This window comes from Diplotaxodon limnothrissa, linkage group LG15 (assembly GCF_057381915.1).
Source record: "Diplotaxodon limnothrissa isolate DT_005_m linkage group LG15, D_limnothrissa_male_GT1.1, whole genome shotgun sequence".
Lineage (NCBI taxonomy): Eukaryota > Metazoa > Chordata > Actinopteri > Cichliformes > Cichlidae > Diplotaxodon > Diplotaxodon limnothrissa.
Genome location: NC_140610.1, coordinates 24975439 through 24996949, shown reverse-complemented (window position 1 = coordinate 24996949; position 21511 = coordinate 24975439). Strand labels below are relative to the sequence as shown.

The following is a 21511-nucleotide window of genomic DNA, read 5'->3' as shown; positions in this document are numbered from 1 at the left end:
GATCAAGGACACATCTAAAACCTGCAGGACACCGGCCCTTGAGGCCTGGAGATTCCCCCACCCCTGATCTACAGCATAGCCCAGTGTGCACTTTCCCCCAAAAAGTGGTCAAAGTGCAAAGACTGAGTTTGGTCTGACTGGGAGTGACATGAATTATAAACTTCATGGACTGAAACTGTGCATCTAGCTTGCTCACAGTGCTAAAGCAATGAGAAGTATTGGTCCAATGTCGATGTGTCATTTGTGTCGACTTGATTTTGAAGTCTTTCCTGTCTCACTAAAAGTAACTGTTCAACACTTATGAGCTACAAGATCGACCCGATCAGCCGACTTTCACTCGTGATGGGAGAGCAATGCAGACACTTCAGCGCACAGCATTACGCAGCACAGCAACGGGGGAATAAGGACTTTCAAACAAGCTTAAGATGGCCTTTATGTATAAAAACACGGAATAACTTGAAGGGGACTCAGAGAACACATCCAGTTAAGGGGTTCATTTTGAAATTCCTACAGAAAGCTGTCTGTATCCAGAATTTAACGGGCTCCTCCTGTTTCACTTCCCCACAAACTTTTATAAAATCTCATTTTTGCATAATCTTTTTGACAGACAAAGAAATGACTCAAGAAATTAAAAAGTAAATGGGCCAGTGAGGGAAAAAACTGGCCCTCCAACAAAATTATTTGGCCACCAGACATTGGCTCGAGTTTGACTTTGTTGTTCAGATAAGAACTTACACATGCTTTTTTCCCCCTCCCACAAATGCATCGCAGACAGACATTTGGCTACAGCATCATTATACAACACAGAACATACATGTTTCTAATATCCGCTTGCTTCTCTAAAGAAAATATGCACATGCACTGCTGTCTCCCCTCGCACAGTCATACACTGACCAATTCAATACATCTACCAGTATTTAAATCAGTGGAGCAGCTTACAAATCAGTCTTCTCTCATAACCATCTTTTATGGATTAAGAAACTAGTATTTTTGGTAAGAGAATGAAAATCCGCTTTATTGTGCAGCAAACAAAATGTTTTCTCATCCAGATGGGCCAAGTAGTCTTTGAGGACTGTCAGAAGAAACTGCCTTAAGGGATGTCAAACAAGCTAATAATATAAACCTAATGGATTTACTTATTTAGTGAAACAGATGCTTGGCTCTGTGGCTAAAATATAATACAAATAGAAGCAAAATAATCCCAACGAATACTATCTTAGACTCAAGGATTGTTCATTTTATCCTGATTGGGGATATGAGCCATTATAGCATCCCGGGATGATTTTAAAGAAGACGAGGTTTGTGTCAGTGTGAAATAATTAAGACAGCTACAGAGGTTTTGGACCACATCGGGCTTTTAATCATATTTTTATACGATGCTGTCACACTTGTCAGCATGAATGTACCTTTAAATCCAGAGCTCCCTCTCTCTGGAACAGGCTTATATATAATCACCGATTCTTTAAATGCCTGCAAAACTCGGTCGGAAAAAATTCTGCATCGCCAAGAAAACTTTTATAGCCTTTATTTCATTTGCATCTCCCTCCTTCTTGTTTTGTCTTGTTGTCGGCTGTTAGTGATTACACTTGATTGAATTCTCGTATTAGGGCGGATGTTTTATAAGACCCCTGGCCTCCTGTTGAGGTGAAGTTCTTTTATCATGAGGTTTCCATTGTGAAAATAAAAACAAAACCACCACTGGATGATGCTGGGGTACGGAAGTGTAATGCATTCACTCGAGAGAAAAAAAAGGTTTCTGAATTAATGAGACATGCAGAGCTCAGCTTCATTCACGGCATTGCCTCCCCCAGCTCAGTTTAAGCCATTTTTATTTGGGTCTGGGTTTCAAGCACTGTCACATACTTGCTTGTTCAGCTGCTACTCAGTGCAGATGAGAACTTCTGGCAGGATTTTGGGGGATTTCATTAATTATTTAATTATTTTCTTGGAATCTGATCAGAAAAATAAGCAGATTTCTTTTGTATTTTATGAAAAGTTTTTGAGTGTCTCCTCTAAATGATCTTAACTTAAAGACTTTTTAGCATCACCATCTCCATGAGACATGCTAATTTACATGTAGCTAAGACACCTTCATGCACTGCTAGTTAGATGCTAACTGCATTTCATTGGCTTGGTACGTGTTCTCTGTGTTCTCTGGTTCTAAGAGTATTTAAAAGTAGAATAGGAGGCAGAGCCTTTAGCTTTCAGGCCCCTCTTCTGTTGAACCAGCTCCCAGTTTGGATTCAGGAGACAGACACTATCTCTACTTTTATAATTAGGCTTCAAACTTTCCTTTTTGCAAAAGCATATAGTTAGGGCTGGATCACGTGACTCTGAATCCTCCCTTAGCCATGCTGCTATAAGCTCAGACTGCGGGGAGGACTTCCTGTGACACACTGAGCGTTTCTTTTTTACTCCTCGTCTCTCTATTTTCTCCTTTTCTGCCTTTTCACCCCTCAACTGTCAACCGCTCGGAGTAGATGGCTGCTCTGACTACTGCAAATGGTGCAGTAGTGGTTGATGTGAGGGAGCTACCTGAGTGGAGGTGCAGTAGGTAGAGCATGTTATAGCCTGCGCTGGCCTTGCATGGCCCATTTGACTTCACAAAGATTTTGCACTTTTTATTGCAGGGTCTCACTATATAAATCACTGTGAGGTAACTGTTGTATAAATAACACAGAACTGCACCGGGTGCACTACTCCTCCTTGTCAGAGGGAATAACTGTCAGTGTTTTCAGCACAAACCTGCATCCCTGAGGGTCCGATGACATCAAAAGCGGCAATCATGTCGGAGACAAAGTGCACCACCTTGGTGAAGCTCTCCTCGCCGATACTCCACGAGCCGTCGATGAGGAACACCACATCTGCTTTGGCGCCTTTGCAGACTGAGGCAAAAAAAAAAAAAAAAAGAGTCACTGAGTCCACAGGCCAGTTGTTGCATCATAACATGGCATAATTAGCAAGCTGGAGCACATTAAAAAAGTCAGCTGATAGTGTGCAACAAAACAAAACGCCTGAGACAAATGCCGTGATAGAAACGTTCGCGATAATTATGGGTCCCACCAATAAAAAAAACAAACAAACTGGCAAAATAAAACCGGGAACATTTGGTCTGCATAAGGACCAAGCTCTCCCTAATGCGTTCCTCTCACATGAAAACGAATTGGGCGAAAAGTTTTAAAGAATCTTGGCCTCATGTGATGCACCCCTCTTTATCTTCTCCGCCTGCTCTGAGCTCTATAAACAACTTTCACACAGCACCAAAGGACACAAACAAATTCTCTGGACTGCACTCGCTTTCTTTTTCAACACCTGAGCTGTTGGTTCTTAACGGGCGCGCTCCCCCGCGGGGCCCACATGTGGTGGCCATTAATCCACCGCTAGTCCAAGTTGGATCCAGGAGGACTCTGCGTTCACAAAGTCACCGTCAAGGATTTTCCAAACACGGCCGAGCTTGAATGAAAGGACTTGATCCGTTCAGTCCTGGGAGAGTTTCTTGGGGAAATATTGGGAGATGATTCACATAGAATTGGCCCAGTGAGAAGCCGACAGATGGAAGCCTTATTAACCCAAGCTAAACTCTGATTTTGTAACTTTTGCTGTCAAAATTCATTATTATTTGTATTTTTTATATTGTTTTATTGGGAAAAAAAGGCAAAGACTCTGGAGACAGATTCCAAAATGCACCTTTAGTCTCCAAACATCTGAGATTGCAAAGCAGCGCGCAGGCCTAATGAAACAGCAGAGTCAGCAGAAGCAGTGAGACTGGGGGAAAACAGGATTTACTAGAAATGTTTGACATGTAAAGCAACAGTTAACAGCTGCTGGTGTTTGCTAAGACAGTCACTGAAAAAAAGCTGCTTCTTCTGAGCATGCCCAGTTGAGAGGAGACCCAAAAACAGGCTGGAGAGACATCCCATCTACCTGGAACACCAAGCAGCTAAAAGGGTGTGCTGAAACTGAAGTTCCACTAATGGCCACTTGAGGTAGACTACAAAAGTCCTTAGAGAAAAGGAGAAAAAAAAACACGTACACAACCTGAAAAATTTCGACCTCTATGATGTCTGTATGCAGGGTGAGTTTTTATAAAGATTTTCACAATCAAGAATCAGCATTAAATTAAAGATTAAAGAACTTTAACCGTTGGGTCACAAATGTTTACCAATGAGAAAGAAATCACGGTGGTAGCCACAATGTGAAAATTGAACCTTCAAACAAGTCGTTGGCCACATATTGTGGGCTGCAATATGTCTCATCAACCAAAACACAAGAATGCATTTCAGATTCAACTCGCCTTCAATTGGATTATGGATTATGGATGTCATTAGAGGCTTACCTGCCCATCCAGGGGGGATGGTGGGTGGAGCTGTTGGAGTAGGCGGGGTTGTTGGGTCTGGAGTTGGCTCCTGCACTGTGAGAGACAAAACAAAACAAAACAAAACAAAAAACACAAAAAAAAAAAAATGTTATCAACATATTTGTAATAAATACAGAATCGGTGTAAACACGGCGCGTGATGAAGTCATTGTTTTGGAGCCACACTGCGAGATGATGCAATTCGCAGTTGGAATCGTGCTTCATGTCTCAGACACCATGACTCAGAATCAGAATCAGAATGGGTTTATTGCCAGATGTTGAGGTTTACAACATTAGGAAATTGCTGCGGTGCTTCAGTGCAGACAATAAGAATTAAAGTGCTATGTAGAAAGAAAGATATGTGCATGAGATATACATGAGATATATACATGAGAATAAGAATTATGAGTGCTACGTAGAAAGATATATACATGAGTGCAGGTGGTGATCAGTGCCAAACATATATACATGAGAATAAGAATTATGAGTGCTACGTAGAAAGATATATACATGAGTGCAGGTGGTGATCAGTGCCAGACATGAAATGATGCAGTGACACAGCGTAGGGTCATGTGTTAGTGGCGGGAACAGTCATGTGGTTATTGTTCATGTGTCCAACAGCAGAGGGGAAGAAACTGTTCTTGTGGCGAGAGGTTCTGGTGCGAATGGACCGGAGCCTCCTGCCTGAGGGGAGCAGGTCAAACAGACTGTGTCCAGGGTGAGAAGGGTCAGCTGAGATCCGAGCTGCACGCCGCAGTGTCCTGGAGGTGTACAGGTCCTGCAGAGATGGGAGTCTGCAGCCAATCACCTTCTCAGCAGAGCGCACAACACACTGCAGTCTCTGTTTGTCCCTGATAGTGGCTCCAGCGTACCACACGGTGATGGAGGAGGTGAGGATGGACTCAATGATTGCAGTGTAGAATTGCATCATCGTCCGTGTTGGCAGGTTGAATTTCTTCAGCTGCCTCAGGAAGTACATCCTCTGCTGGGCTTTCTTGATGACGGAGGTGATGGTGGGCTCCCACTTCAGGTCCTGGGTGATGGTGGTACCCAGGAAGCGGAATGAGTCCACAGAGGTGATGGGGGTGTCAGTCAGGATGATGGGGGGGAGTGGGGCTGTGTGCTTCCTGAAGTCCACAATAATCTCCACTGTCTTCTGGGCATTCAGCACCAGGTTGTTGTGGCTGCACCAAGACACCAGACGTTCAACCTCCCTCCTGTAGGCAGACTCATCCCCGTCAGAGATGAGCCCAATGACGGTGGTGTCATCTGCGAACTTGATTAGCTTGACAGACTGGTGGGTGGAGGTGCAGCAGTTGGTGTACAGGGAGAAGAGCAGAGGAGAAAGAACACAGCCCTGAGGGGAGCCGGTGCTGATGGTCCGGGAGTCCGAGACATTCTTCCCCAGCCTCACATGCTGCTTCCTGTCCGTCAGGAAGTCAGTGATCCACCGGCAGATGGGATCAGGCACATTCATCTGGGAAAGCTTGCCTCGGAGATGGTCTGGAAGGATGGTGTTGAAGGCAGAGCTGAAGTCCACAAACAGGATCCTGGCGTAGGTTCCTGGGGAGTCCAGATGCTGCAGGATGAAGTGTAGGGCCATGTTGATGGCGTCGTCTACAGACCTGTTGGCTCTATATGCAAACTGCAGGGGGTCCAGGAGGGGGGCCGTGAGGGTCTTGAGATGGGAGAGAACTAGGCGCTCAAATGACTTCATGACCACAGATGTCAGAGCCACGGGTCTGTAGTCATTTAGTCCAGTGATCCTAGGTTTCTTGGGGACAGGGATTATGGTAGAGGACTTGAAGCAGGCAGGCACATGACATGCCTGCAGTGAGGAGTTGAAGATGCCAGAAAACACTGGGGCCAGCTCGTTTGCACAGTGTCTGAGGGTGGCAGGAGACACACCGTCTGGGCCGGGAGCTTTCCGAGCATTCAGACTCCTAAACTGCTTCCTCACATCTGCTTCATGAATATGAAGAGTTGTGGTCGGAGGAGGTGGTGTGAAATCCTCTTTTGTGTGGGGTGAGGGGGCGGGTGTTGCAGGTGAACAGTTTGAAGGTGGTGATGGCTCTATGGAGGGGGGAGAGATGGGGGAATGAGTGTCCAAAGTGCCTCTATTGTTGGGGTCGTTGGAGGTGTGAAGGCTGCCTGATGGCTCGTCAAAACGACAGTAGAAGTCGTTAAGGGTGTTGGCTAAGAGCAAGTCATCAGTGGAGTGGGGGGTTTTAGGCTTGTAGTTTGTGATATTCCTAAAACCTTTCCACACAGAGGCCGAGTCATTCTCTGAGATCTGCTGCTGCATCTTCTCAGAGTGCTGATGTTTGGCAATGTCCACTTCCTTAGTGAACCTGTACTTGGCCTCTCTGTAGCAGTCCCTGTCTCCGCTTCTGAACGCCTTACTCTTTTCCAGCCACAGCCACAGACTGCACTGTGAGTGGGCGTGTCGGAGCCACGCAGCTGTTACTACGATCGTGTTCTCTTTGGAAAGATGGGCTGATCCACTTGGGACGTGTTTTTATGTGTTTTTCCGTCAGTGATGCAGATGCTGTTGGTTTGTACTAAGAATACATGAAGGACAGATTAATGCGAGTTTAAACTCGTTTTTATTTATATTCCCTTCAACATAAGATGACATCTTAAACAGGTTGGATTACTTTGAAAACCTTTGAGCTGTCTGCCTGGCACAAAGGATTTTTCCAGCCAATCATGTAACGACTGCCACATGCAGCACTGCATGCAGTACTTTACATTCTTCTTTACATTCAGTGTTTATATTTGTTAAATATTTTTGTTGCATTTTATAAATAAGTTAAAACATCAATATAAAAAACTTGAGACAGCTGAAGTGGACAATGTCACTCGCAGGACATTTGGACCACAAAGTATTTTATCACTATTTAAAGAACTGATGAAATTATATTTCCAGATCAAAAACCCTGATGCTTTAATTTAATTATTAAAGTGCAGGAAGTTATTCTTGTTTGTCGCGCTGCTCAGATTGACCCAAATTCAGGATGCGGTCTCATTCAATGAAAGAAAGGCAATTTTAAAAATGACCTCAAGGCTTCAGATGTTCTGCCTGATTAAACTACACCTGTTTTCCGGCCCGAGACCACGCTGTCTTGAAGTTTATATATTTTAACTTTAAATTTGACTCATTATCTCTAGTACACTGTTGTTCTCTTCTTTATGTTTGTTTCATGTATTGTGTGTATGTGTGTGTTTGTGAGTGTGTATTCATATCTTTGTGGGGACCAATATCCTGGTCCCCACAAGTTTCAAGGCATTTTTGAGACTCAAAATGTGGATTTAGTGATAGGGTTACAATTCGGTTGTAGTTAGGTTTAGGCATTCATTTTTCATGGCCAGGGTAAGGGGCTAGGGAAAGCATTATGTCAAGTAGATGTCCCCACAAGGTATAAATACCCGACCTCTCTTTTAATAGTTGTGCTCCTGCCACTGGTTTGATTCTCTGATTAAAATACTGCACTTCACGTTTTCACAGCAGTGAACCAGACCGGTCACATTTCAAACACACTCTAGTTTTTGTGCATTTATTAAGGGCAGAATTCTCTCGATTTTCTAGAGTTTTCCTCCTCACTGCAGAACTTTCTTAGTACTTACAGGTCCTCGCTTTGGTGCTGACTCCTGGGCCTTCCAGATTTGGCGTCTGAACGAAGACAGTTGCGGTGTACAGAGCATCGGGAGAGAGTCCGTTGAAGCAGTACTGAGGCAGGCCGGCGGGAATGGTGATTTCATGCTGTCCTTTACTGGATGCTACAGAGGAATCAAAAACACATGTAAACACATCACAGTACAGTGGAGTGGTCTTAAATTAAATGATGGACTTTTCTGAATGTGCTCAAAAGTTTCATCGAGGTTTAATAAGGTTCGACCTCCCGATCGGCTCATTTAGAGTTTATTTCCAGGTGCTGTGGGCTCAGTGTGATTGGTTCCTGTCAGAGGGAAACACTGACTCATGTTCTTCAGTCACGAGTTTTTTCGAGATGGCTGAATCGTCATGCCCTTGTAAAACACACCAGTGACTTTTACACAGTTTGGACCCTGAATCATGTTGAAATTTTCCTGTGAAGAAAACTAAGATTTTTACTCACTTCATACATCTCCTGAGTATGACAGCATTAATAATTATTACTAATGAGTCAAAGATTACTTCCCCAGGTGCTTATGTTTCTGGCTTGTAAATTAACACCAAAGCCTGCTGGCTTGTGACGCTGGCACTCTCTGTGTCCGTTTCAGCCTCATGAGGGACAAAGGAGGCTCTAGTTCCATTTTAAACCATCTGTGTTTGTATTTGAAATCAATTCCATGTTAAAGGCAGTCTCGTCCAATCACTTCACCAACACTTACAAATTAATATCCCTGTACATTTTAGTATACATGTTGGGTAGTCTACCACTTCTAATCAGAATCAGAATCAGAATCAGAATACTTTATTGATCCCTGGTATTGATCCTAATATTGCACCTCTTGCCCACTGACAGCTGGGATGGGCTCCAGCTAAGACCTTAAGACAGTGGGTGAGCCTCAGAGGACTGCAGAAAGTTTCCAAAAGAGGAAAGGTTTCTTTGAGCACGTCTTAAACTACCTGAAAGCCCTTGCAGGATTTGTGACCTCATAGTCACTGACCAACCACACTTCATGACTGTTGTCTGTAGTTTAGTGGACTTTTTGTTGCTAAACGAAGAAAATAAAGATTACTTTACACACAGAGCACCCTGACCCTTCCAGTGAAATGTTTATCTCTCTGCTTGTCTCGGCTGCTGATAAATTGATAATAAGATTTCTTATTTACTCTGAGCGCTTCTGCGAGAGCAAACAAACAAATCGTGTTTATCGCACGGGCGTTTTGCTGTCCCAAATGCACTTCAAGTAAGTCGGATTCAACGCTCCCCGCAGCTCCGCTGCTGCAGATATCTTCAGAATATGCCCAGTAACATCAACAAGTTGTGATCGATCATGTAAATTAATTTGTGCAAACACGCACACCTCTCAGAGAGATCGACTCCAGAACGGTGGCCCTCTTTCATCGGGAGCAAAGATGCACTCAGGTCCGAGCTGAGAGTGCGTTGGCAAAATAAAAGCCCTCAGACTATTCAGCAGGATATCAGATAGCCTAGAGTCTGAACCACATGTTCCTCTTCTTACCACGGATGTTAAAACATGGAGGCAGAAGACCCGTGCTCACCGTTTTTCCACCCCCTCATCTCACCGCTGGCTCCGACCGCTGTTTGCATTTCCACTTGAGAACAAACAGTTGACTGATTTGTTGACTTGAGCGTCTGCTGCGTCTCACTGGGACGGCTCCTATGGTAGCGGTTAACCACCATCTGCCTCACGCTAACAGACCCGTGTTTGTTCTGGCAGCCCGAACGCCTAATGACTACCATAACGATATTTAAACATGGATACTTTATCTCCACGTGCGAGTATGAACCAGATGGACCTCGGACACTCCAAAGTCATTGAAAAGGATGTAATCTTTGCAAACAGAGATGGAGTTAAAGCTTGGTGGTCGGGCGCCTTCAGTCTCGGCCAAAACTTGCATCTTTTTTGATCAATAACCGAAAATAGGCCTGAACTTAAACAGCCTCAGGGAGGAAATTACAAGAAAATGTTTGAGTCAAAACAGTCTCTGCAGCATCTGCAGAGATGATCTCATCTGCAGATATGTTTTCAGACATCTGATGGGAGGCTTATTGCACACTTTACCACATGCATCAATTTAAATATGTCACTCTGAATCAGGATCACTGGCAGATAGAGCCACAGCACAAGATTAATGCATCTGCAGAGAAATGAAATATCAGAAACTTCTGATGAAAATCACTGCAGGTTCTCTTCCGTGATCTATCCGAGGACATGTTACACAACCATGTGGTTTTGGATCATTTAGAGACTTACATAGAAAAGGTCTAAGTGCTATTATTATTACATTACTATTATTACACACAAAAGCTGATTATGATATTTAAAAAGTGATGTGAGGTGACTTACGGTCCGCTGGGTTGAGTTTAATGCGGTAAGACGTGGCCGCTCTGTGTGGCGTCCACTTGATGCAGAACTTGTCGTGGCCGATGGCGTAGGTCTCAATGTTGGTTACGTTCAGGTAGACTGAAAAAAAAAATCAGAGTTTAAGCACAGTGGAGGTTTATGCTGTTCATATGTCGGACGATTCATGTTTTTTTAAGCTCTTTTAACAACTGATGAAAAATAGAGATTCTCTATGAGACAGGAACTGTTTAGCTAAACAAAACAAAACAAAAACAAACAAACAAAAAAAGAGTACATCTGATAATCTGTTAGCTGCACTGCCTGATGGAACCAGGTGAGTAACTTTAGGTAGCGAGAAACTTGACTGGTATTTCACTTCATGAGCCCATTTCTTTTCAGGGCTCCTGGTGTAGCTGTTTTGTTCCACACCTGAGAGTAATTACTGTCCAAACAAATCGTGCCAACTTGAAAAAAACTAACAAACACCTGAGGCCAATATAACCAGACAAAATAGTAAACAGGTGTGAACATGCCTTTAAGTCCAAATCTCAGTCAGCCAGAAACAAATCTGAGCAACTGAAAAGACATCAGATAAATCCTGGGATTCTCTCTGGTCCTAAGTTAAAGTGTCAGAAGTGACTGGACGTGAAAAATCAGGAGGGGTTAACAAGAGGACGCCAAGGTCCAGTGAGTTTTTTAAGAAACAATTATGAGCGACATTTGAAATAAATCAGCAGTTTGTGCGTCTAATTACGCTTCCTGTACGTACGTGTCGTCCCCTGGCCAATGAGCGGCGCGCTCACGCCGCTGGTGTACTGTGCCAGCACTTTGACGTCGTAGGTGGTTCCAGGCTGCAGGTTGGTCAGAGTGTAAGAGCTCACGTCTCCAACGAAGAAGTCGATGGGCTGGTTCATGCCTGGAAACACAGAGCGGAGAATGAGAAGTGAGTGAGAAACTGAAGAGAAGTAAAAATCAGGTGACAGCTTTTAGGAACCAAGACATTATTCACAATGTGTGTGCAGAGAAACATGTTTGATTAACCGCAATGGTTTTGTTAAGGCTCACCTGCAGGGGTGTAGATCAGCTGGTATCCCTGGATGGGTGCAGTCACCGGGTCCCAGGCCACCCTGAAGCGCGTGTACCACTCGTCCGAGATCCGAAGGTTTCTGGGACTCAACATGCCGACTTTGACACAGAGGAGGCATCGAATTTTAGACATGGTAAGCATCAACACGCAGGGCTAAAACATGATGCTAATGTGCAAGTACCAAAAAACTGCAGTTCCTCTATTAGCCACTTAGACTGACTGCAAAAGTGACTCAGCCAGCTTAAACTCTCCAACTTTCCTGATGAGCCTTGAATCGCAAGTTTCAAGTCATATTTAATAAAACTTAAAGCTAATTTAGTAAATTATGGCCCCATAAAGTCAGAAAGGAGGTTTATTGTTTGGGTAGAGAGGGGAGAGCAGCAGGAGAATTTCTGGCTTTTTAAACTAAATCCACTGCAGCTTCATGTGCAACAAAACAGAAACAGAAGCACTAGTGAACTTCTAATTTGTAGTTTGCATTTGAATGACACAGAACTTTATTTTGGCTGTTTTTCTTTCCTTTAACTGAACCGTAAATATCAGCCGTCCACACACCGGGGAGCGTTTTACACCTACTGTGGCAAAATTTTCAGTGAGCTCAGAGTTTGGAAGCTGACACGCCGTCTTCTCGCTGCTGTTAAACGCTAGAACAACCCCCTAGCCTTTCATTAACTTGATACCTGTAGGTTGTTTAAACCACAGAGCATTGTTAAAAAAAAGGGGGACATTTTCTCAGTAATAATAAAAATCAGCCTCTTCCTTTCTGGCGGTCAGGAATGAGCCGCCTTAAGTCAGGTTATAAGATTCATCCTATGTAATAGAGGTGTTTAGATTTGGGTCTTAGTCTTGTTGAAGAAACCAGTTGGTGTGTGTCCAGAATTGGACGGATGCCTGAAAGAGCCTCACACACACATTCTCGTTTTGATATCTTAGTGAGGACATCCAATTGACATAATGCCTTCCCTAGCCGCTTAGCCTAACCCCAACCATCAAAAATGAATGCCTAACCCTCAGCCTAAACCTAACCATAAAATAAATGTAACCCTGACAATAAACCACATTTTGAGTCTCAAAAATTACTTTTGTCACTTTTGTCCTCACAAGTGACTGTTGGTCCCCACAGTAATGTTCCAATTTTTGGACCCCACAAAGATATCGAAACAGGTACACACATACATACATACACACACACACACTCTGAGTGTCTGCTGTTTGTATAACTAAGCCTACTGCTCGCCGATCGAGTCCAAACTCTTCACACTAACACATGCAGACCCTGATAACTGACGCGCACTTAATGTATTTATTTTTTCTGTTACTCCTCTAACTCACTCCTAAGTGCTACTGCGGTCGCTGCGTTTAAGCTCCTGGGTTCAATGCCTCAAAGCTGAACCACCACAAAAGTTGCTGAGGTGCTGGATTACATCCTAAATGTACTAGAATTGTTTGTAGCACGATGCTGGTGGAGCGGATTGTGAGGTTTACCTTCCACAGACGGTCAATATCAAAATCAAAAGTAGGAAATATAAAAGGGGGATTTTTTTTTTTTGCTATTTTCTGATAGATGGTTAATAGACTTAATCAAACAAGATTTATTTCAGGTTTGAATACAAGTAACGACAGAAAGTTAAAAAATTTATATCTAAGGAGAACTCTGTAAGACCAAAGATGGAAGCTGTCCACTCTCTGCCCGCAAAGAGCCAATCAGGGGCCGCCACAGAAAACATCTGAGCTAATCACTTCATTTCCACACAGTAGACAAGCAGCAGGTATATCTACTTGTTACTGTAGAAGTGATACAGGTAGTTACATCTGCTCTGTTAATGAAACAGCCATGTTGTAGGGCTTCAGCATGTGTAGCAGACATACAGAATAACCTGCAGGGAAAAGATTTAAAAACTTTATTTTGGGTAAAACAAAAACTAAATATCGAGCTTTCTGTTTAAATCAAACTTGACTGTTGATTCTACACGTGGAGTTTTTACATACTGCTGGCTATTGCAGTTAAAGTCATGGATCTCTACTTTTTAATTTCTAATTGTGGCGATCGTGGCTCGAGAGTTGGGAGTTCGCCTTGCAATCGGAAGGTTGCCGGTTCGAGCCCCGGCTTGGACAGTCTCGGTCGTTGTGTCCTTGGGCAAGACACTTCACCCGTTGCCTACTGGTGGTGGTCAGAGGGCCCGGTGGCGCCAGTGTCCGGCAGCCTCGCCTCTGTCAGTGCGCCCCAGGGTGGCTGTGGCTACAATGTAGCTTGCCATCACCAGTGTGTGAATGTGTGTGTGAATGGGTGGATGACAGGTTGTGTAAAGCGCTTTGGGGTCCTTAGGGACTAGAAAAGCGCTATACAAATACAGGCCATTTTAATTTAGTTGGAAGCTTTTAAATAACTTGAAAGATGGCTGCTGAGGGGTAAAATTTGCCTTCTAGGAGTTTGAGAAAGCCTGTTGTTTACTACAATCGGCCCAGCTATGACGCCAAATGTGCAGAAACCCTGTGACAGCTGCAAGGGATTGTGTAATATCACAAGAAAACCAACATTTCTGAAAAGCTGCCTTTGCTAGAAAACTAGAGGTCAAAGAGGTTTTTATTACTTGTACGTCCGTTCCCGTTGAGGGATCCTCCAGGCCCCTCGGCGTAGATGGCCTCCACAGTGATGTTGTATGGGGTGTCTGGGAGCAGATTCTGAAGCATGGCATTGTTTCTGTTTCCTAAAACCAGAGTCTGAAGATCCAAACGGCACAGAGCCAGAGATTTTCAGTAGCCGAAGAAGAAAAAGCATAAATCAGTCAGGAAAGATTTGCATCCAGAGCGTCCTGAGTTGCTTTGCTATCTGCACATCTGCTGCACATGGTATGTGTAATTGGTGAGCGGAGCTGACCCAGTGCTCCCAGTCACAGGACAAGCTGCTACACCTGCTTTCCACAGAGTTCCTTCCACACATGTCTGTGCATGTATGATTTTGGAGATTTCTGCTTCCTTTTTCTCTCTTATTCAGTTTTTGGGGAGTTTTCCTGTTTTCTAAATCAAAGATCTAAGAATAAAGGGTGTCATGCTATATACAGAGAGAGACTATAAACTGTGAAGTGAAGATGCCTCAAACCACACATCCTCCTTGCAATGAAGTCAAATTCTCGATTATTTTGCTTCCTATTTTTTATAGATTTTTATTTATTTATTTTTTTGCTATCTTAACCAGTTTACTGAAGTGCACTGATTAAGGCCATAACCCCATCAGAAAGTTTTCAAGTGACAAGAAGAGTCCTTTTACCAGGGTGGACTTCTTTTTGCAACCAAAGGAATCACCCCCTGCTGGCCAATATAAAGAATGCAAGCTGAAACAACTTCCTACTGCTATGCCCTTATATCTTTTATATACAGTCCATGTTCAGTGGTGAGTTTTGCTCCCTGTTTAAATAAAAGTAAAATAATAGAAAACCATTTGGATTCATCTGGAATTTGAATCAAGGACCCAAATATTAGTTTAAATGAGAAACGGTCATTAAAATCAATTAATCAAAGTTAAATTTGGGTAAAATTTTATTCCAAATTTTAGTGCGAATAAATTTGGTTTGTGCAGTAAGATAAAGAGAAGAGCCTGAAAAATACAAAAACTGTTGGTGGTGCACAATTTTACATTTTAGGCTTTAATATTTTAGAAGACTACTTCTCTAATAAACAGGAAATAACTTCTTCAGCCTTGTGAGGCAGAAAATTGCTTCTCGGTGGGATTATAGAAACTGTGTACCAACACGAACCTTCCACATTATTTACAGATGCTAAATTGATCACTTTGCATCGGTATAAATAATAGTCGTGAGCTCTTTGGTCAGTCCCAATCTGGAGAGCTCCTTTCATCGGCGTCCCTCTGGTGCAGTTAGCTGACTCACTCTGAGCAAGTGTTAGACTAACGAGCAGAAGGGAAGCACAGCTGGGCCGTCTCCGCTCTCCACCATCGTTCCAACTTATTATTCAGAACTATTAATAACGCTATTATGCCCCAAATTATACAGTTTGTTTAACTGAGCCTGTAATTAGTCTCCCTAATCTGTGATTTATATCCTGAATGAGGCGAGGGAATCCTGAGATGTGACTTCACCGCATAGTCCGAGGGGGACGTCACAGCGAGCTGTGAATGGCGAGGGTTTGCGGCCAGTTTATCCAAAACAAAACACATCACCACCTGAGATTAATCCCTCTTTATGGGTTAAAGAGAGAGTAAGAAATACACTTGAGGTTAGTGGGTCTGATGCATTTCCTCCGAAATGACTTCACCAAAATGTCTCAGCCTCTGAGGTCGTTTTTAAAAATTTTATCATCAGTGTGCGTAGTTTAGTTTCTGGAAGGGTAAGACCAGCTTTCCTTCAGACAATACAGGCAGGTAATCAGAGTGCGAAGGAAAGTATATTTACCCCCAAACAGGCCACTAAACCATTTTGGAAATGTGACCATCACTAATGCCTGATTTTAAATTTGTACTGACTGGCTCCTTCTCTGGGATGACTGCTCTACTTTAGCACTGTTACCAGTAACATGTTGATGTTATCTGAGATGATTTGATATTGTGGACGTCAATGAGCTTAAAGTTTCACTTACGGACTCTGTGATGGGGTCTCCAGTCATGGGTGCGTAGGAGATCTTGTACTGTCTTACGGGCCCTTCAGCGTGATCCCAGCCGATGGTCAAGGTGCTTGTGGTGGCGTCAAACACACGCATGTTCCTGGGACCAGCACGGGGTACTGCACCATATCAAACAGAAGCAGTGTAGGAGAATTTTTTTTAATGTATAAATAGAAATATATTTTTCTAATTCATGAATAAAAGATTATTTGATTTCTATAATGCTTTAAATCCTACTATAGCTACACTATATACATATACTCACTTAACCTCTATGACCACTTCTAGTTCTGAAGTTTTACTTTACTGCACCCAGAGTTGAATCCTCATTTACATATAATGGTGCCCACGAAGGCATTTAGTTATACTAGATTATTTCTCTTTAAGGGCCCCTCCCTGAAAGCCCACTTTTTTTTTCTGTTTTTTCAGAGTAAAGAAAGGAATAAATAAAATGACAAAGGGAAGAAAAAACATTTTAACTAAACTCGAGAATCAACACAATAACAGACCTGTGAAAAACTGAGTATGCCTCATGATTCAGTAGGGTTTTTTTTTACAGCAATAATGTAAAATATATTTTATCAGTACAGGCCCTTCCACACGAACTGGACCCATTAACATTGTTGAGGACTTCTGGCCCTCTTTTCTTTACAGCTTTGATTCACTTTATTGACTTTTGTGAGCATTTGTTTATGCACAGCGTTCTTTAAGGTCCCACCACAGCACTTTGATCAGGTTGAGGTCTGGACTCTGCCTGGGCCATTTCTTTTCTTTTTTCAGTCATTTGTTTCCATGCTTGTGATCATTGTGCAGTTTGGGTCGAGCATTAGCCCGACAGACTGGGGTGAATTTGCTGGGACATCCACCCCTGATAGGACTGTGGCATTGAGTTAACACACCTGAATGCTCCAGACCTGCCAAAACTTCAGCTTTTAAAGAGGTGCTCACACTTGCTGATGATCAATTATTCAAGTGCACTTAAATATCAGCATTTGACTTCTTATCCTCTATTATTCTATGGAGGTAGTGAGGGTGTACCTATGTTAGCTGGCTAATGCTAACACAGCTTCTGTAAAGTTGTCTGTTTCCTACCAAATTATATTAAATGCCATGGTTTGCTTTTAATATCTAAAAGACAAAGGAGACTAATAAACCTGAATGCATAGAATATCCCAGTTGCATGACTACTGAAATTAGAAAAACTAAATTTAAAGTTTTGCATATTAAACTTTGTCCATCTTTACTCTGCATCTCTAAGGTGCCAGTCATATCACTGACTTGTTTCCAGGTAATCCAATGAGCTATAAAATGTTCACGCAGCTGTTTCTTCTTAGTACCACCTACTTTTCCAGCCTTTTGTTTTTCCATCCCAACTTTTTTCAGATGTGTTGCTGCCATAAAAGTTCTAAATGAGCTAAAGATTTTTATGAAATTGTAAAATATCTCAATTTAAGCATCTGATATGTCTATTTTCTATTATGGTTAAAATATGGGCTTACGAGATTTAAAAAATTATCACATTCTGTCTTTTTGGGTTTTGTATAAAAGATATTAAATAATTAATTTTCCATACAAGGCTCATTTGTTCATTATAGTCGGAGTTTTACGATCATCACCAATGATATGATCCAATATTTGCTAAGAGGAGTGCAGTCAGCAACCCGAAATTTAAATATACTTGTACTTATTGTGTTTTGCATCACTGCATGCGACAGATGTAAACTATTGCGAGTAAGTTATGTGATTCTACACACCATCAGAATGTGACATTGTCATTGTGCTTACATGTTTTGCCATTGTCCTTCACCGCTGATCCCTCGCCGTCGGCGTACAGAGCGGTGACAGTGACGGAGTAGGGAGTATCCGGTATCAAGTTGTCCAGGAAGGCGTTGTTAATACTTCCTGAAACCAGGACCTTTTTGGAGAAGAAACGCGGGAGTCAAAATATATATTGATATAATCATCAAAGAGGGTCTGCCTATTCAAATGAGCCTCTTCACGCATTACATACAGATCTGGCAGGAGTAATATACATAATGACCTCAGTGCTCATCTTGCATCAAGTGTTCGACAAGGTTTCTTCTGCCAAAAGGTTCCTCAAACACTAACAAAGGCTTGGAAGGTGAAATGCTAAACAAACCATCGGTCAGCGGGAGACGTGTTCTAACAACACGAGTGACTGCAGACTGTCACTGGGATTATCACATCATCTATGCTCAGCTCTTTAGCTGGTTTGTGGGCCATAAAAGTCTCTGCCGTTACATCATAGGAAATATATCTTCTGCTTGGACTCGAGTTCCCCCTCTTCTTGGGACTGGTTTGGTTGCAGCAAATGTTTTGGGCTGAAAGGTTTTGGCATGTTGGACCATGAAATAGGTTTCACAGCAATGATGTAGTGGCTAAGATCCCGCAACTGGAAGCACACACACACCTACACATGCACAACTGTTAGCCTGGGGTTAAAGCCCACCAGTAAACTCTAAAGTGAGGACAATGGATTGGACACGGCCCTTTTAAAACATTATAGTCATTTCCTGAAAGCAGTACTGCTCTCGAGGGCTGGGATGCACTTCATTGGCTGAAGTAAACCTGAATGATGAGGCCGAAGTATGCAGTTGTTCTGGGTAACTGATGGGCTTTTGAATGGGATGCATTCATTGTTTTAAGAAGTAGAGGCAAACTGAACAAGAGAGTGATATGGCATTTATAGATTTGTAAGTAATTCAAGACGAAGCCCATGAAAAGAAGTTTCCCAGGATGTCATTACTGATGCTTGAATTCTGATGTATGTATATAACTGCTAAAACCTAATAACAAAAACTTTTAAATGTTCTTTCACAATGCTAAGGTTGTTAATCCAGCTTTAAATTATTTTACTTTTATACAGGCAGAGATTATTACTGATCCAGAGATCATAACATGTCACTGAAACTGAGCTCCTTATAGAGATGACAGGGGGAACAGGATGGCAGGCAAAAAAAAAAGTCCCAAATAAAAACGTATCTCAACTTTCATGTAAGCAACTGTAGATATTGCCAGTGGGAGTGAATTATACCATTTATAAAATATGATGAGGGAGATAATTACAGTACAGGGTTATCTCCCAATCATCAGCTACAAAGTGATGACCAATAACATCCTAGAGCAGGGGTAGGGAACGTTAGTCCTCGAGAGCCGTGGTCCTGCAGGTGTCAGATCTCACCCTGGGTCACCACACCTGAATCAAATGAATAGTTCATCACCAGGCCTCTGGAGAACTTCAAGACATGTTGAGGAGCTAATTTAGCTATTTAAATCAGCTGTATTGGATGAAGGACACATCTAAAACCTGCAGGACACTGGCTCTCGAGGCCTGGAGTTCCCTACCCCTGTCCTAGAGGATGTCTAAGGAAGGCATCTAGTGCACTCTCATAGGCAGTCGTGATCCCATTAATTTCTACAAACAGATTTATTCATATGAATATGCAGAATCTGTAGTCAAGGAACACGATTTTTGGTACCAAAAGCTTTTTGGTTTCCAATTTTGATGTACTGATTAACCCGTATGTGCAAGCTTTGGTAGCATGAAGCTAAACATTCTGTCTGGAGGGATGGGATTTGCAGGAATGCAATTCAGAAGCATGAACATCATCTGATTCCACTTTATCAGGTTTTATTAGCTAGTCCTGTAATGGACTGGTGACCTGTCCAGAATGTACTCAAAGACAGCCAGGACAGACTCTAGCTACAACAGCAGGTTGGATGAGTGCTTACCAAATGGATGGATGATTTATTAGCATTTTTAAATGATGACCAGCAGACAGAAACTGAAATCTTGGCTTGGATACTTGCTGGCTAAACAGGGAGCTCTAAACAACCAGTTCCTCAAAGACCAAGTCAGCAAACTAGCCAATGGGTTCGCATACTGGGATCCCTAAAGGTAAATAGACGTGTTTCTTAGATTAATAGTGCTACAGCACATACCGATATTTTAAACAAACATTTGCTTCCAGTTAATTCCCAGTCAGGTGTAGGTGGCTGCTGTCATCCAGCACCTTCAAAATGAAGTGAGACCTTCTGTTATCACCTAACATCAGTGCTGGACCTTACTGATATTCTTCAATGTGAACAAACTGCAGCCATAGCACTGAAGTTTTGACCACAGCTTTAGATTTGTGCTTGGAGGACAAAAAAAAAAATCACATCTGGAAACAACATTAAAGCATGCACATACATTTGATCTTGTTTTTTTCCTTCTATAGAGCACTTGTTTAATGCAAACCACTGATGTTTAACCAGAATAAAATGTACTGTTAAAGAGCTTCTCTGCTTCTCAGTTCTAATAATAATACTGATAACATACTCACTTCAGCGCGTGAAATAACAAATCTGTGATGTAAAATTCGATAATTTAGACTGAATTAGTCAAAAAGAGTTGTGAATCTTTGTACTTCTGAACTCATCTTTGTGTCTTCTTTCTGTGGCCAAACCAACTTCCTCTCAGACCAAAACAAAATCAAAGTTAATTAAATGAAAGTACAACAACAGTGAAAATAGAAGGAAACAGAGACCACAGGGAATGATAAACTACACAACACTAACTTCACAGCATCTTCAAAGCTGATTCTAATCATCAAAACAGCCTTGTTAGATTACAGCCTTAAAGCCCCCAGGAACTCTGACCGTAGGAGCCGTTGGTGACGTCAGTCACAGATGCGTCCGGCATGCAGTGTTTCCAAACTTCAGTCATAGAGTTCAAACTTTTTGTGGGGAAATAAAGCTTCTTTTTTTCTCTCCCTGAGACCCAGACATTTGCACTGGTGCATTAAATCAGTGCTGATGGAGACGTATGAAAAGCCGACAAGTCATGATTTCCATATTTAAGAGCATTACCGTAATTACTGCTGTGCAGACATCTGCGCAACATCACCACTTGGTGAAACAAATAAGAACGAGCAAAAGAGACCACTTGTTGTTTCCATGAAACAGACCGGCCCAATGAAAGCAACACTCCCACTTTGATTTCACTTTTTTTTAAATCAGATGTAGAAAACACAGATAAAAATAACTTAACTACCAAAATGACTAAAAACAAATACAATAATTTTGGTTATTAAGTTCACATCCAATATACAGGAATAGTGTCCAGTTTAGCGAAAAGCCAGATGTATGGTGATGTGATGTGAAAGACATTTGTTTGTACGAGCAGAAGTTAAGTCTTGTTTAGGGATTTCCATTCATGTCCTAAATAAATAACATTGAGTACCAAGCTAAAAATAACAACAAGGTCAAGAACCAGCATTTATAGCCAAGTCAAGACTCTTAGGTCAAAAGACTTTCTGAAGAAAAATCCCTGAGTCAAAAACAACAAGGCCCAAGTAGAGACCCACAAGTCACAAGTAAAAGACCAAATCAGGGCCACTAAGATCCAACAACAAAACAAATCCAGAGCTA

The 21511-nt window shown here is 42.3% G+C and overlaps 1 protein-coding gene across 1 annotated transcript in view; it reads right to left on the bottom strand.

The window, feature by feature from the left end:
- Positions 1-21511, bottom strand: part of col12a1b (collagen, type XII, alpha 1b) — a 150831-nt gene that overhangs the window by 37380 nt on the left and 91940 nt on the right. The window contains exons 47-55 of the mRNA XM_085372145.1: positions 17864-17993; positions 16055-16197; positions 14053-14182; positions 11440-11559; positions 11144-11290; positions 10378-10494; positions 7984-8136; positions 4337-4411; positions 2746-2885 (exon numbers count right to left, since the gene is read on the bottom strand). Of these exons, the coding sequence (XP_085228271.1) occupies positions 2746-2885; positions 4337-4411; positions 7984-8136; positions 10378-10494; positions 11144-11290; positions 11440-11559; positions 14053-14182; positions 16055-16197; positions 17864-17993 (1155 nt within the window). The remainder of the gene's footprint in view (positions 1-2745; positions 2886-4336; positions 4412-7983; positions 8137-10377; positions 10495-11143; positions 11291-11439; positions 11560-14052; positions 14183-16054; positions 16198-17863; positions 17994-21511) is intronic.